Here is a 13300-nt window from a genome sequence, read left to right on the forward strand (position 1 = left end):
CACGTACGTTTTTTCCTTCTCTCTTTTTTTCTCTCTCTTTTTTAAAAATATATCTTGCTCTATCGATCGCGATAAAAAAAGAAAAGAGAAACTATATACATATATACACACATATATATACACACATACACATATATGTATGTATAAAATGCAATTAAAAAAAACAAAATGAAACAAAATAAAACAAAATAAAACAAAACAAAACAAAACAAAATAAAATAAAATAAAAAAGGACGAAAGAGAGAACGAAGGAACGAGAGGGAAGAAAAATATGCGATTATGTCTCGATATATTCTCGCGTCTGACTCACCTCGTGCCAGCACGTGTTCTACCTGCTCCACCATAGGAAGAAGATCGCGTCGCGAGTCTCTTTTAACTCCCCCTCCCGCCTCTCCTTGTCCTCCTCCTCCTGACCGAAAGGGAGCGCACGCACACGTACGAGAGATAAAAAGAGAGAAAGAATACGATACAGAAAGAGAGAGAGAGAGAGAGAGAGAGAGAGAGCGAGACAGACAGACAGACAGAGAAAAAAGAAAGAAAGAGATCTCTATGTATCTCGTTTCTTCTCTTTACCAAAGGCCACGACTGTTCTTCTTTTCTCCCTTCTCGTCCTAACCTCCCTCCCTCCCTCCCCTCTTCACCCCGTCTTGAATAAGAAGAAGAAGAAGAAGTTCGTCCTCGTCTATCTCATCGGTATTCGAAAGGTTTGCTCCGGTCTCGTGGGAAAATGAGGCAGGTGGTAGTTAGATCTCCGAGTTCAGGAACGAGAAATGTGCTGTGCTTCTCTCTCTCTTTCTCTCTCTTTCTCTCTCTCTCTCTATCTATCTGTCTTTCTCTCTCTTCTCCCTTTCTCTCTCCCTTTCTATCTGTCTTCTCCTTCTCCTCTTCTTATTCCTTCTCCTCACACACGCACCTATGTACCCATACGTAGGTACACATACATACGTACACATACACAATCTCATTCATTCGAGCTCACGCACTCGTTCACTCACTCACTCGCGAACGAGAGAAGCCCCGGCAGGTACATATTTTTGTTCGATCACCGAGGCAGGATCAATTAACGGATACTCCCCTTTAACGAAGACTTCCGGTTCGATTAAAGCGAAATCACGAAGTACTATTACCCGCGGTGACGCTTATCTTCTTCTATTTTTTTATTTTATTGTATTTTATTTTATTATTTCCTTTTTTTTTATCTCATTTTATTTTCCTCTTATTATATGGGCAACTTCGCTGTTCGAATTTCGCTGTTCGTACGACTATCGCGTATATAAGAAAGAGAAAGAGAAAAGGAGAGGGACGATGAATTTACGAGCGAAAGAGAGATAAAAAAAAAGAATAGGGTAATCAAAAGCAGATCGTAACAAACGTAGTCGTCGACGACGTCGTCGTCGTCGTTTCTCTCTTCCTTTCATTTAATGAAGAATATAATAAATTTCCGAAAAAGGCATCAAATTGATACAAAGTACGTTCTCCCGTTCCATATACATACATATACGCATACTCCGATGACTCTGTGCCAGTTTTACATACAAAATCCACATATATCTACTTTAAATTACGATTACGATTTTATTTTTATCTTCTTTCTCTTTTTCTTCCTCTTTTTTTTTCCTTCTTTTACGCCTTTCCCCTTATTTCACTTTTTCGCATCATTTACCTCTTATTGCAATATTTTCACAACGGAACATTTTCAGAACGAAAGTCACCACTCTCTTTTGAATTTATTAACGAATAATTAAGATAATTATTCCAAAAGATCGCTCGTGCTTATGCTCGGTTAAACTTTTCGCAGCGTTCACAAAACCAAAAAAAAAAAAAGAAAAGAGAAAGAAAGAAGACGGAAAAGAGATCGGAAAAAAGAAGAAAAAATGCAAGAAAAAAGATCGCGAGGGCGAATTAAGTCGATCGGAATGTAAAAAAAAAGAGAGAGAGAGAGACAGAGAAATATCAAGACGATCGAGAGAGAAAGTGGAGAAGGATCTACCAGACGGAAATGACGAGAAACGATGAGTCAGCCTCCTAGGAATTTTCGGGATAAGGCTTCACGATCGTCCTACCTGAGGAGATCAACGGTTTATATATGTAGGTGGTCCTTCTCCATATATCCTACGTTTCCGTAAAGCACGACGTCACGTCACATATCACGCAAAGAATCATCCTCTCGATCATCGATCATCGATCATCGATCGATTTGAAGAACGTGCGAATTGTCTTGTAATCATTGATATCCGAATATCGCATCTCGAATTCTCTCTAAAGAGATTCGATAAAGATGCACCGATCGATATCTTGACTCATCATCAATTTACTCTCTACTTTCGCGAACAACAGTATGTACAACGAAGTATATACTTAGTATACATACGGACGTACATAAATACGGAAAACGTAGAGAGATTCGATTTCCCCGCTGTCTAAATAAACTTACTATTCTCAATAATTTCCAGAATACCGATGAACGATCAACGAGGCAGTGTTACATTCGTCTACTGCCATGATTACTTTCGTAAAATCAGCGTGAAAATTCTAACTTGACGGTTCGTTTCCGAGGAGAACCGGTCGTCTCTTATCCAGACAATTTTTTATGGGAAATAAAAGATACGCATTGAACTTATCTAGAGAAACCATGTCATTGCCTTCTCTCTCTCTCTCTCTCTCTCTCTCTCTCTCTCTCTCTCTCTCTCTTCTTTCTCTCACTGTACTTCCTTCTCTACATTCAATAGTAACAATTTACTTTTTACCGTAAAATCCAAATTACACACCGTTTTATACGTTCATGCTTGTTTTATCGCCGTTATATACCGCTTAGTGTTACATATACTTGGATATAATAAAATCCATAGTTGCATTCTTCCGAGGGTTACACGAAAAAGGAGAAGAAGATAAAAAAAAAAAAAGAAAAGAAAAGAAAAAAAAGAGAGAAAGAGAGAGAAAGATCTTTAATTTCCAGTGTCTAAGGCCCGTGCCCGATACAATGGGGGCCCACGGTATATTCATCGTCCTTCTCCCTTCTTTTAGGAGCACAGACCGGCTGCGTGATATACGCGTGGGAAAGCCGAGCACGTGCGCGATCTTGGGCCCGAGACCGGACCACAAAAGGGCGCCTTCGAGGTCCTATCGAAGCGAAGCCGCCTTCCTTTCCCCCGTTAAAGCCGAACAACAACGTCGGCTGCCGGCGGCTAAAGAAAAAGAGAGAGAGAAAGAGAGAAGGAATTCGAACATCGATTGTTAACCGATCGAGCAAGCAAGCAAGCAAGCAAGCAAGCTACTAATCCGCGAAATTTCTCCCACGAGATTTTACGAGAAACTTTCTTCGAAGTTATTTATTTTACAAGACCGAATTATATTTTTATGTAATTCCTGCTTACTTATCTCCAACGATAAAGTAAATTTCGATATGCAAACGAGAATTTAATAAATGTAACGAATACGATTTGCGATAGCTCGTTATCGCACGCGTGCTGTTTCTCTCTCTCTCTCTCTCTCTCGAGAAAAAAAAAAAAGAAAAGATACGGAGAGATAGATGGAGAGGGAAGGGGGAAGAAAAGAGAAGACGATGAATACACGAGAGTCCTAAAAGTTAAACTCACGAGAAAGTGTTAAAGAGCAGCGCGGGAAAAGATTTCACCGTGGTCGCGCTTCCATGTCTCTCGTGGAATTGAAAAGGTCGAAGGTCACGGGAAGGCAAGAGATTCAGGTTTCACTTTGCAAGAGTATGCGGAGTTTCGAGAATGAGAAGAGGAGGAGAAGGATGAGGATGAGGATGAGGATGAGGATGAGGATGAGGATGAGGATGAGAAGAAGGTACGCGGGTATACGCGGAATAAGCACGGCGCGGCGTGCGCTTTGGTATTGTGAGCACGTGCCACGGCACGTAGGCACACTATTCAATTAAACGGAGGGCGAAAAGGGCATTTAAATAGGGCGAAGTGCAGAGGAGAGGAGGAACAACTCTCTCGCAGCATGTGCGAACGCCTGGCGCCAGGTGAAGCCGACGCTCCCGTGAGAATGTTCCGTTCCTCGTTTCGTTCTCCTTCCTTATTCGTCTTCCTTTCTTCTTCTTCGTCTTCGTCTTCGTCTTCATCTTCGTCTTCTTTTTCTTCTATTTCTTTCTTTACTACGTACTAACACAAGCAACATCAAGCAACGCCAACTCTTCTTCCTTGTTCACGATTAAGGTACTTCGCCATACTCGTAGAGTAGGTCACGGGGTTCAGCGGTAAGTCTCATGTTTACGTCCAGTGGATATCTTGATTACTCGATTACTCGTAAAAAGGAACGCTCGAGAATACGCTCTATCGCCATTATACATCTTCTTCTCTCCTCTCCTCTTTTCTTCCTTTTTTTTTATGCTCGATCATCGTCGAGTCGTAAAATTCAAGCGATAAAAAAAAAATGTCCACTTTTAAAATACCGATAGATAGATAGATAGATAAATAGATAAATACACGCCAATCTAACCAACCCCAACTGCAGGAACTAGTAATGCAACACGTGCAACGAGAAATGAGCGGCTCGTTGCACGAGGGTTGCATATGAGAGGGAAAAGGAAGTCGAGCGATCTCGATGGCACGTGCCAAACGACTGCTCTCGCGCTACTACTAACATATGTTCTCGCGAACAGCTGAGAGACGTGTATATGTACTTTGTTAATAAATGTCCTTCACTCATAGATCGGTGAATTGTATATGTTTACAAGCATGTAACCTACGTTTCATCGTAATTTTAGAATATACGTCTTATATAAACAAAACATGGTTGTTGTTAAAATTGATTTTGAACTCGTATATACGTATATATATACACACACATATTATACAGACATATATATACATATACATAGCTCGTATATTCTTAAAAAAAGATCGGAAGTAACTAGAAATCACTGACCGAATAACTACTTCCCGTTAAGTCGATAATAAAGACGACGGCAACGTTTACGACCTAATCGTTACGACCTCTAATGGTTTTATATTACTCGAACGTGACTCCCTAGGGATGCCTCTAATTCCAAAAAAAATCCTCAATAGTACTTATATATATATGTACTCGCTACGGGCTGTTAAAGATGTTTATTGAATGCAGATGTCCAAACGTATTATTACTGGAATAGTTCCAAAATTGACGAAATGGAAACGACGTTTCTACGAACAATCCTAAGAAAACAATCAACTAGTTTTATGGACCTATCCGTTTGTTTATAATTAAGAGAAAGAAACATGAATTATTGAAGATCCTATAGATCACAAAAATGAAAAACCTTTTCGATCGTCAACGTGAGATTTTTCTTATCATTCGTATCAAAGAAAAAGAGCGAGAGAGAAACAGAGAGAGAAAATCGTGAAAACATGATGTAAAGTATAACACGTCTCGAACATGTTTCGACACACACACACACACACGCGCACACACATCATTGATATCAATTATTTATGAGAGGTAAGTACATAATCTCGTTAGAAACGGGAAAGAAATGCGGCAAGAACGGCAGTCGATTGCCGCTTGCGATCGATCACTGTCGCTTGGATCTCTGTCTGTCTGTCTATCCGTCTGTCTTTCTATCTGCCTATCTTTCTATTTGTTTCTCTTTCTCTCTCTCTCTCTCTCTCTTTCCCTTTCTCTCTCTTTCTTGGAATAGACGACTGCGTGTAACGCCGATCGTGGCATTAACGAGACGAATTATAAAATCGATTGGAGAAACTAGAAGATTCGTTCCGTCGCCTTTTAAATCGCTTAATTATAATATCGTGCGGCTTGCTTCTACGATCCTCTTTGTAGATTCTTCCTTATTACTTGACGATTCTTTAAATAAATCTGACGTAACAATCGTTAGGAAGCAAATGAAAACATTCATAATAGATTGTACAAAAAAAATTATACAAATTTTCGAAGTAACGTTGCTACTTTCAATTTTGCTTTCAATTTTTCCTTCCGCCGTAGAAAATTTTCCCTATCGATTTCTGCAACCCGCAAACGCTACAGTATCTATCGATCGCTCTTTTTTTCTTTATTCCTTTTTTTCCACCCGAAATTCTCTTGCGACAGAAATCGAAACGTGCGAGTTTCGGATTCTCCAATAATTTTCGGAATCGAGTAACAGGATAGAGAACCGTGCCAATTTCGCTTTAATTGGATCTCGACTTGAAACAGAAAGGGAGAGCAATAAAGAGAAATGGAGAGAGAAAAAGAGAGAGAAAGAGAGAGAACGTTCGATTTCTTTTAACGACGAAGGAGAGTAAAACGGAGGGAAAGGTGAAAAAAGAGGCTGAGAGGGTGAAAAAGAGAGAGAGAGAGAGAGAGAGAGAGAGAGAGAGAAAGAGGAGGGAGATATCGAATCGAGTCGACTTTATCTCGCGATCTGCTCATACTCTATCGAACTGACGCCAGTTGTTAATGACGCGGTCGATCGTTAAGAGAACGATGGACAAAAAAAAGAAGTGTATTCGAATGTAGGATGAGAAGGAGGGAGAGAGAGAAAGAAAGTCAGTGGCAAAGGAGACGAAAGACGAGAACGGAAGGAGAACAGGTAGAAAGAAGCGTGCGTAATTATTCGGTGCGAACGACGTTTAAGTACTCTGAACTCCCTTCGAAATAAGCGAGCACGATATCTGCCTCGACAGTAAGAAAAGAGAAGAAACGAAAAAAAGCTGAAGAAAAAGAAAAAATAAATGAGATGTGGAAAAGAGAAGAGAACGAAGAGAGAGAGAGAGAGAGAGAGAGAGAAAAGATATAATTCAGGCACCGTCTCTACCCGAAATTAGGCGTCTCGAAGCACTCTTCCAACGATCCAACTTTTTTTCCTTCTCCTCTTTACCAATTTATGAATTTTTCGAAAATACTACCTTGCATAAACGTGATATATTTTAGCACATTTTTTTCCATTTCTTTTTCGTTCGTTTTTTCCTGATTATAATACGCAAGCGATAACGATGATTAATGTAAAAAGAATAAGATATATGATATGTAACGATTTGATAAGAATGAAAAGAACGAAATAATTGATATATAATAATGAGTGCAAATGAAATAGCGTAAGAAAAAACAAGAAAAACAATGGAAAGTGAACGGATCAATTCTTTCGGAAAAGAATCAATTGTCATCTCGTAAAGCAATCACTTTCTCTCTCTCTGTTTGATCTATTTCGCTTAACAGCAAATTAGGGATGTCATCGTCGAATAGTGGGCTGGTAGTTGGCGGCGATGCCTCTTCCTCGCTATCAAGAATCATCGTTATCTTTGCGGGCTCGCGATTCATGCCGCCTTCGCGCATTAACATGAGCGGAAAATGATCGATCGATCTGACCGTACAAACGGATAAGATCGTTTGGTGGCGGCGGTACTCTTGCGAACGAAAAGAGCAAACACCGAAAGGAGCACCACTACTAGTACGACTCTACCAGTACCAGGACCACCACCACTACCATCACCATCGCCACCACCACAACCACCATCAGCAGTCGGCGAGCCACCGTCAGCATCAGCATTGGCGTCATTGGGAGAGGCAACGTGCCGTGTAAGTCGGTGGGATCGCGATCTCACGAGAGGACGCCGGACTTGTGCCCAGCACGCTTCGCCGATGAGGAAGAAAAAGAGAGAGAGAGAAAGAGAGGGAGGGAGGGAGAGAGAGAGAGAGAGAGAGAGAGAAAGAGAGAGGGAGATAGCAAATCACGATAGGAGAAGGAAGGAGGAGAACGGTGGTCAGGGGGAACCCTCTCTTGCTAGCTCGAGAAGGAAAGAAGGAAAAAAGGAGAAGGACGGAGAGTCTCCTGTTTGCATGAGACAGACAAGGATGAGGAGATAGTCGGTCTGGTTCTTCCGTACGAGCGTGCACGCTCGTGAAAGAGAGAGAGAGGAAGAGGGAGAGAGAGAGAGAGAAAGAAGGGAGAAAGAAAGAGGGAGAGAGAGAGAACGCATACCATGGCGCACGAGACGAGGATCGACGAAGAAGGAAGAAGGAGGAGGAGGAGGAGAAGGAGGAGGAAAGAGATAGGCGATGCGGGTAGGTGCGAGAAGGACGAAGGAACGGTGACGATGGCTTGGTGTGGGCGCGTGTCTGGCAGCTGCCGCTTACAGGTGGTGTGCTTGCTTGGGAACCAACCTCTACGGACCGTTCCCACGGAAGGCCTGGCCCCCACCACGGTCCCTGCTGCCGCCCCTTTACCTCCCTGGTGCAGGGGCCCGTGGCTATATAAGCCGTCCTCGAACCCACCAGCCACCACAATCACGCTGATCGTTCAGAAAGGTCGACGAGGAGAGCCGCGTTTTAACCGATCACGGACTGACTCGCTCGACCGATTTACTTGCTCTCTATCAATTCAGTTTTTCTGTCTATCCATCTATCTGTCCATCCGTCTATCTATTTTTCTCTTCGACAGAGATCAAATAGTTCGACGAAACAGTGTGTTGTTATTGTTACTTGTTGCACGCAACAATAAAAAACTGAGTGTACACGATACATATATATATATATATATAGATAGATATATATATTATATATAGTATATATATATATATATACTATATAAAGTGCTGCAAATTGGTGTTGTGAGAACGTTGAAAGAAGCGATAAGGGATTAACCATGCAGATGCACGAGCAAATCATCATGGTCGATGGCCAAGAACAGCCTATCTCGAGGACGTATCAGTATAGAAAGGTAGGTGTCATATTTCTTCCAAGAATGAAATAATCCGGATGAAAATTTTCCTCCGAGTATTAAATATTCGTAGATGAAACGATAGTTAAGCTATAAAAATTCTTTATCCTTGAAATTACAGGTGATGAAACCGATGCTAGAACGGAAACGTAGAGCACGTATCAATCGTTGCTTGGACGAGTTAAAGGATCTTATGGTGACGGCTTTAGCCGGAGACGGGGAAAACGTAGCAAAATTGGAGAAAGCGGATATCCTCGAATTGACCGTTCGCCATCTTCACAAACTTCAGCGTCAGCAACGTTTATCAGCGAATCCGGTGATAGATGCTGATCGTTTCAGAGCCGGTTACACGCATTGCGCTAACGAAGTTAGCCGTTGTCTCGCGGCAACTCCTGGCGTCGACGTAGCTCTCGGTACCAAATTGATGACCCATCTTGGACACAAACTAAATTCGATGGACAAAACCGGACCGTTGACCATCCACGTGGCTGCACCACAATCCTCGCCTTCCTCATCGAGCGAACTTAGTTCCGACGAATATTCGATGCCTCTTACACCGGCCTCCAGTCAACCATCTCCGGTAAGGACGGACGTCGATACCATCCCCCAACAGAGCCATCATCTCGCGGAGGGTCTCTTACGAGTCGCTAAATCCGACGAAACTATCTGGAGACCCTGGTAAAAGCGAAGGGAAACTTTTCGCGTTGGCGTCGAAATTTCTCTTTAAGAAAAAAATGAAAAAAAAAAAGATGGAGAAGAAGAAGAAGAAAGGAAAAAAAAGAGAAGAGCCACGCCTAAGTAATTCTCAACGTGAGACCGAGAAAAACGCTTGAGAATGACAAAGATCTCTCTTCGCGCGGTGCGACGGTTCTGGTGCAATTTCATCTGTGATTTAATACGGATGATCTCGGAATAATCGATAGACGAGAATAATTGAGACTCTCGAGAGTTTTATATTATTTTTCTCTTGAGAAAAGAGTTTCAAGATGACTCGCTTCCAATAGAGAAAGAAAAGGTACAAGAAGAAGAGGAAGAAAAAGAAGTTCGAGTATTTCTAAGAACGAACGATAATACGAAAAACAAAATCGTTCTAACCGATGACGGAACCAAGATCTCCAAATGTATCGGTGAAATAAGACAACACGAAACGAAAGACTTCTCGATTAGTGACGTCCTCTTTCGAATATTCTATTCTCGCGTAATACGAACAAATCTACCTGAAGACCTGAGCTTTCTCCTTCGCGTTAATCGATTCGTATAAGATCGAAGAAAGTATTAAGATCTCGATATATATATACACATATATATATGTGTGTGTGTGTATGTATATATATATATATATATGAAAATAATTGACCGTGATGCGGTAATAAGCAGCCACGGTTGAAGCTTTAATTTACATAATCCCGATGGTTAGATTTTTCTATTGTTTGTTTCATACTTTTATCGAAATACATATCTTGTTTATTTAGTCGATTTCCTCGCGAAAAAAATTTTCGAAAATCGAAGATTTTTATGCCCGGATAAGTGCATTCTGTTTCCAATGCGCTAATTCTTTTCGTTTCTTTTTATTCTTCTTTGGTAAATAGATGTAACGAGATGCATTGATTCTTAAATTCTTTTCTAAAACTTTTTGATTGACGTTAAAGAGAAAAAAAAAAAACAAATACGATCGATGAAACAGACTGCACAAATTAACTCGCGACGAAAACGTCTGTTGTATATGCGTTTCCTCCTCCGTCAAAGTTAAGTTAAGGCATCGGGTTTCTGAGATCGTCTTTTTCATTATTGTTAATAAATAATCGTTTTGTGAGATATGCATGTTAAATTAAAGATTTAAAAAAGGAAGAAAAAAAAAGGAGAAAATAAAAAAGACGTCGACGTAACTTGATTGAGAGGAGGATATTGTGATAGAGAAACGTGTACCTGTGATATTTACTGTAGTAGAGATAGTAAAATGATACTAAAGTTTTAATAAACATGTTTCCACGTCTATTCAACTTCTAGGTTATAAACACTGCATTAATAAACCTTGCTTTCCCTCTCTCTCCCTCCCTCTCTCTCTCTCTCTCTCTCTCTCTCTCTCTCTCTCTCTCTCTCTCTCTCTCTGTATCACGTGATCATCGCAATATGGCGTCGTCGTATCATAACCATAGCTCATTAATTTTTATTTTTTTAATCAGAAAGAAAAAAAAATTAAAAGAAAAAATAAGAGAAAAAAATGTAAAAAAAAAAAAAAAAAGCAGCAATAATTATAAAATCGACAATAAATTGCATCGAAAATACAAATTAATGAAATCGATATACTCGAGTTAAATAGATCTTCTCGTCGTAAACAAGGTATATACGTACTTGTGTACATAGGTATGCATGCATGCATGCATGCATTCATCCATCCATCCATACAATTATCCGAGTAAATAACGAGGATAAAAATTGCGGAATCGAAGTGACATTGATTATAATGTACTTACTTTACGACACTTCCATGGAATCCGAATGATTCATTCCTTATCGTTTCCTCTGTTTCTGAAATGAAATAGCACTATATTAGTATGCGCATATAAAAAAAAAACTCACGCTCATATGTATATATATATATATATACATATATATACACTATGTATATATATATATGTGTGTGTATATACATATAACCTTGAAATATAATTTCATCCTAAAATCGACTGACCTTAGAAGAGAAGAAGAAAAAAAGGGAAGCGCGATATCTAACCTCGAAACACTTTCACATGAATGACTTCCAAAGAGAGAAAAAGAGATATCAAAGTAAATTATGAACACGCTCGATTACACTCGTACAATGACTGATGATGACTTTACGATAAGAGAGAGAAAGAGAAATAGAGAAAGCGAGTTATATTATAACAACGAACAACACTCTTCGCGATGGCACGAACCGACGCAATTTACACCTCCAACTCACCGAACCAACATCCCGACGACGATCGATCAAAGAAATCTCTCCCTTATTTACTAGCCCGTGGCACCATGATAAACTTCCCCTTCTTTGAAATACATACGACACGATGTCTATGTTTAGTAACACTCTCGCATTACAATAGGACGTTTTGGCGGTGTGCCAAGACGAAACATCAATTTCAACCGTCCAATTTGAAACGCTTACGAGGTATTGTTTAACGAGAACTGGGCCAATGAAAAACGTCTATTTGTTCCGCGATACGAAAATACGCGGGATGTCGTGCGTTTTATCGCGGCAATCTGCAACATTTGAAGAAGAAGAAGAAGAAGAAGAAGAAGAAGAAGAAGAAGAAGAAAAAGAAGAAAAAAAGATTAAGAAGAAGAAGAAGAAGATGATGATGATAATGATGATGATGATGAAGAAGAAATAGAAGATTTGGAAGAAAAAGAAAGATGAGAAAGATTCAAGTAGCACAGCAGCAGCAACAGCAGCAGCACAAGTAGTAGCAGTAGTAGCAACAGCAGCAGCAGCAGCAGCAGCAATAGTAACAGTGTAGTAGTGTATCGGTAGGCTGGCTTAAGCCGCGATGCGGCGCTAACCTCGTTAAAATTCGCGAACACTCGTTAACGCCGAACGTAGACCTAAGAGAGGCGATAAGTTATTGATTCGTCGTAACCGGTCGAACAAGTCGAAGATCCGACCAATGAGCCGCAAGACGTGACTCGAAACGCGCCACGCGCCTTCTTTCTTTCTTTCTTTCTTTCTCCTTCTCTTTCTCTCTTTCTCTCTCTCTCTCTCGTCTTTCTTTCTTTCTCTTTCCCTCTCTCTTTTTCTCTCTATACGCGCGCCAAGAAACTCAAGCGAAGACGCCCGAAGACGATTAAGGTTAGCAACATCGGCACAGACTCGTCGTAGCACGGACGATCGCGACACAAATAACGTTACGAAAACGATCAGATCGTTGTCCATTCGTAAATAATAGATCATCGTTCGACGACCTCTCTCTCTCTCTCTCTTTCTCTCTTCTCTCGTCCTCTCTCTCTCTCTCTCTTTCGTTGAGAATGCGCGGCAACGCACGAGCTCCCTTCAAGGTTAATCGTCGATCGAAAAACGATCGCACGCTACTTAGCCGGACCAACGCACACGTGCCAAACGCGTTCGATTTAATATCGACTTCTTATTTCGATCTAACTTAAATTACGTATATTCCAACGATCTTACCACGTTCGACGACACGTCCTATCCTTCCCAATGTTCCACAAGCCAAAATGTAGCACTTTAAAAAGCGGGAAACTATCCGATCACAATTTATAGTCGTCTCTTAGCACGTGCTGTCATTACAGGTGTACGGTTGCGCTCCGCAGCCATCTTGCGGCCAATTACAGAAACCAACAATTACGAGCGCGTCTATTTACGTCGGTAAAGTAGATCGTCCAATAGCCGTTCTACTATCGTTACCAATCTTTATATGGATTAATTAATTATAGAGTTTTCAAGAGCGGGAAAACATCTCGAAATTTTTAAATATCACTTTTAACGAGTACGATTTTAATCGATCGATCTATTTTTTATTTTATTATATCTATATCGAGTATAACGATAATTAATTAAAATTAATCGTTTATCATCGTTTCGAAATGATATTACTCGATCGTAAATAATGAAAAGAAAAATATCAAAATTATCGAACGAGAAGGATA

At 40.5% G+C, this 13300-nt stretch overlaps 2 protein-coding genes across 6 annotated transcripts in view; one reads left to right on the plus strand and one right to left on the minus strand.

The window, feature by feature from the left end:
- Positions 1–13006, minus strand: part of LOC122632091 (tubulin polyglutamylase TTLL4-like) — a 131483-nt gene extending 118477 nt beyond the window's left edge. For 3 of the 5 annotated variants that reach the window (XM_043818558.1, XM_043818549.1, XM_043818553.1), the window contains exons 1-2: positions 11352–11958; positions 11134–11188 (exon numbers count right to left, since the gene is read on the minus strand). The gene's annotated coding sequence lies outside the window, so the exon portion shown is untranslated. Of the gene's footprint in view, positions 1–11133; positions 11189–11351; positions 11959–12821 lie in introns of those variants that run through there. The other 2 variants (XM_043818559.1, XM_043818550.1) reach the window with 2 other exon arrangements.
- Positions 8480–10659, plus strand: LOC122632097 (enhancer of split mgamma protein-like). Its single transcript, XM_043818565.1, has 2 exons — positions 8480–8659; positions 8781–10659. Exons 1-2 carry the CDS (start codon positions 8585–8587, stop codon positions 9339–9341), a joined length of 636 nt encoding a protein of 211 aa, XP_043674500.1. The 5' UTR covers positions 8480–8584; the 3' UTR covers positions 9342–10659.
- Positions 13007–13300: the final 294 nt, after the last annotated feature.

The sequence above is a fragment of the Vespula pensylvanica genome, chromosome 9, assembly GCF_014466175.1.
Source record: "Vespula pensylvanica isolate Volc-1 chromosome 9, ASM1446617v1, whole genome shotgun sequence".
Taxonomy (NCBI): domain Eukaryota; kingdom Metazoa; phylum Arthropoda; class Insecta; order Hymenoptera; family Vespidae; genus Vespula; species Vespula pensylvanica.

Excerpts from the sequence above, each read along its gene's own strand:
- LOC122632097 (XM_043818565.1), top strand. The coding sequence starts at position 8,585 with ATGCAGATGCACGAGCAAATCATCATGGTCGATGGCCAAGAACAGCCT. Across the intron at positions 8,660-8,780 it reads GGACGTATCAGTATAGAAAG|GTGATGAAACCGATGCTAGA; the intron begins GTAGGTGTCATA and ends TTGAAATTACAG.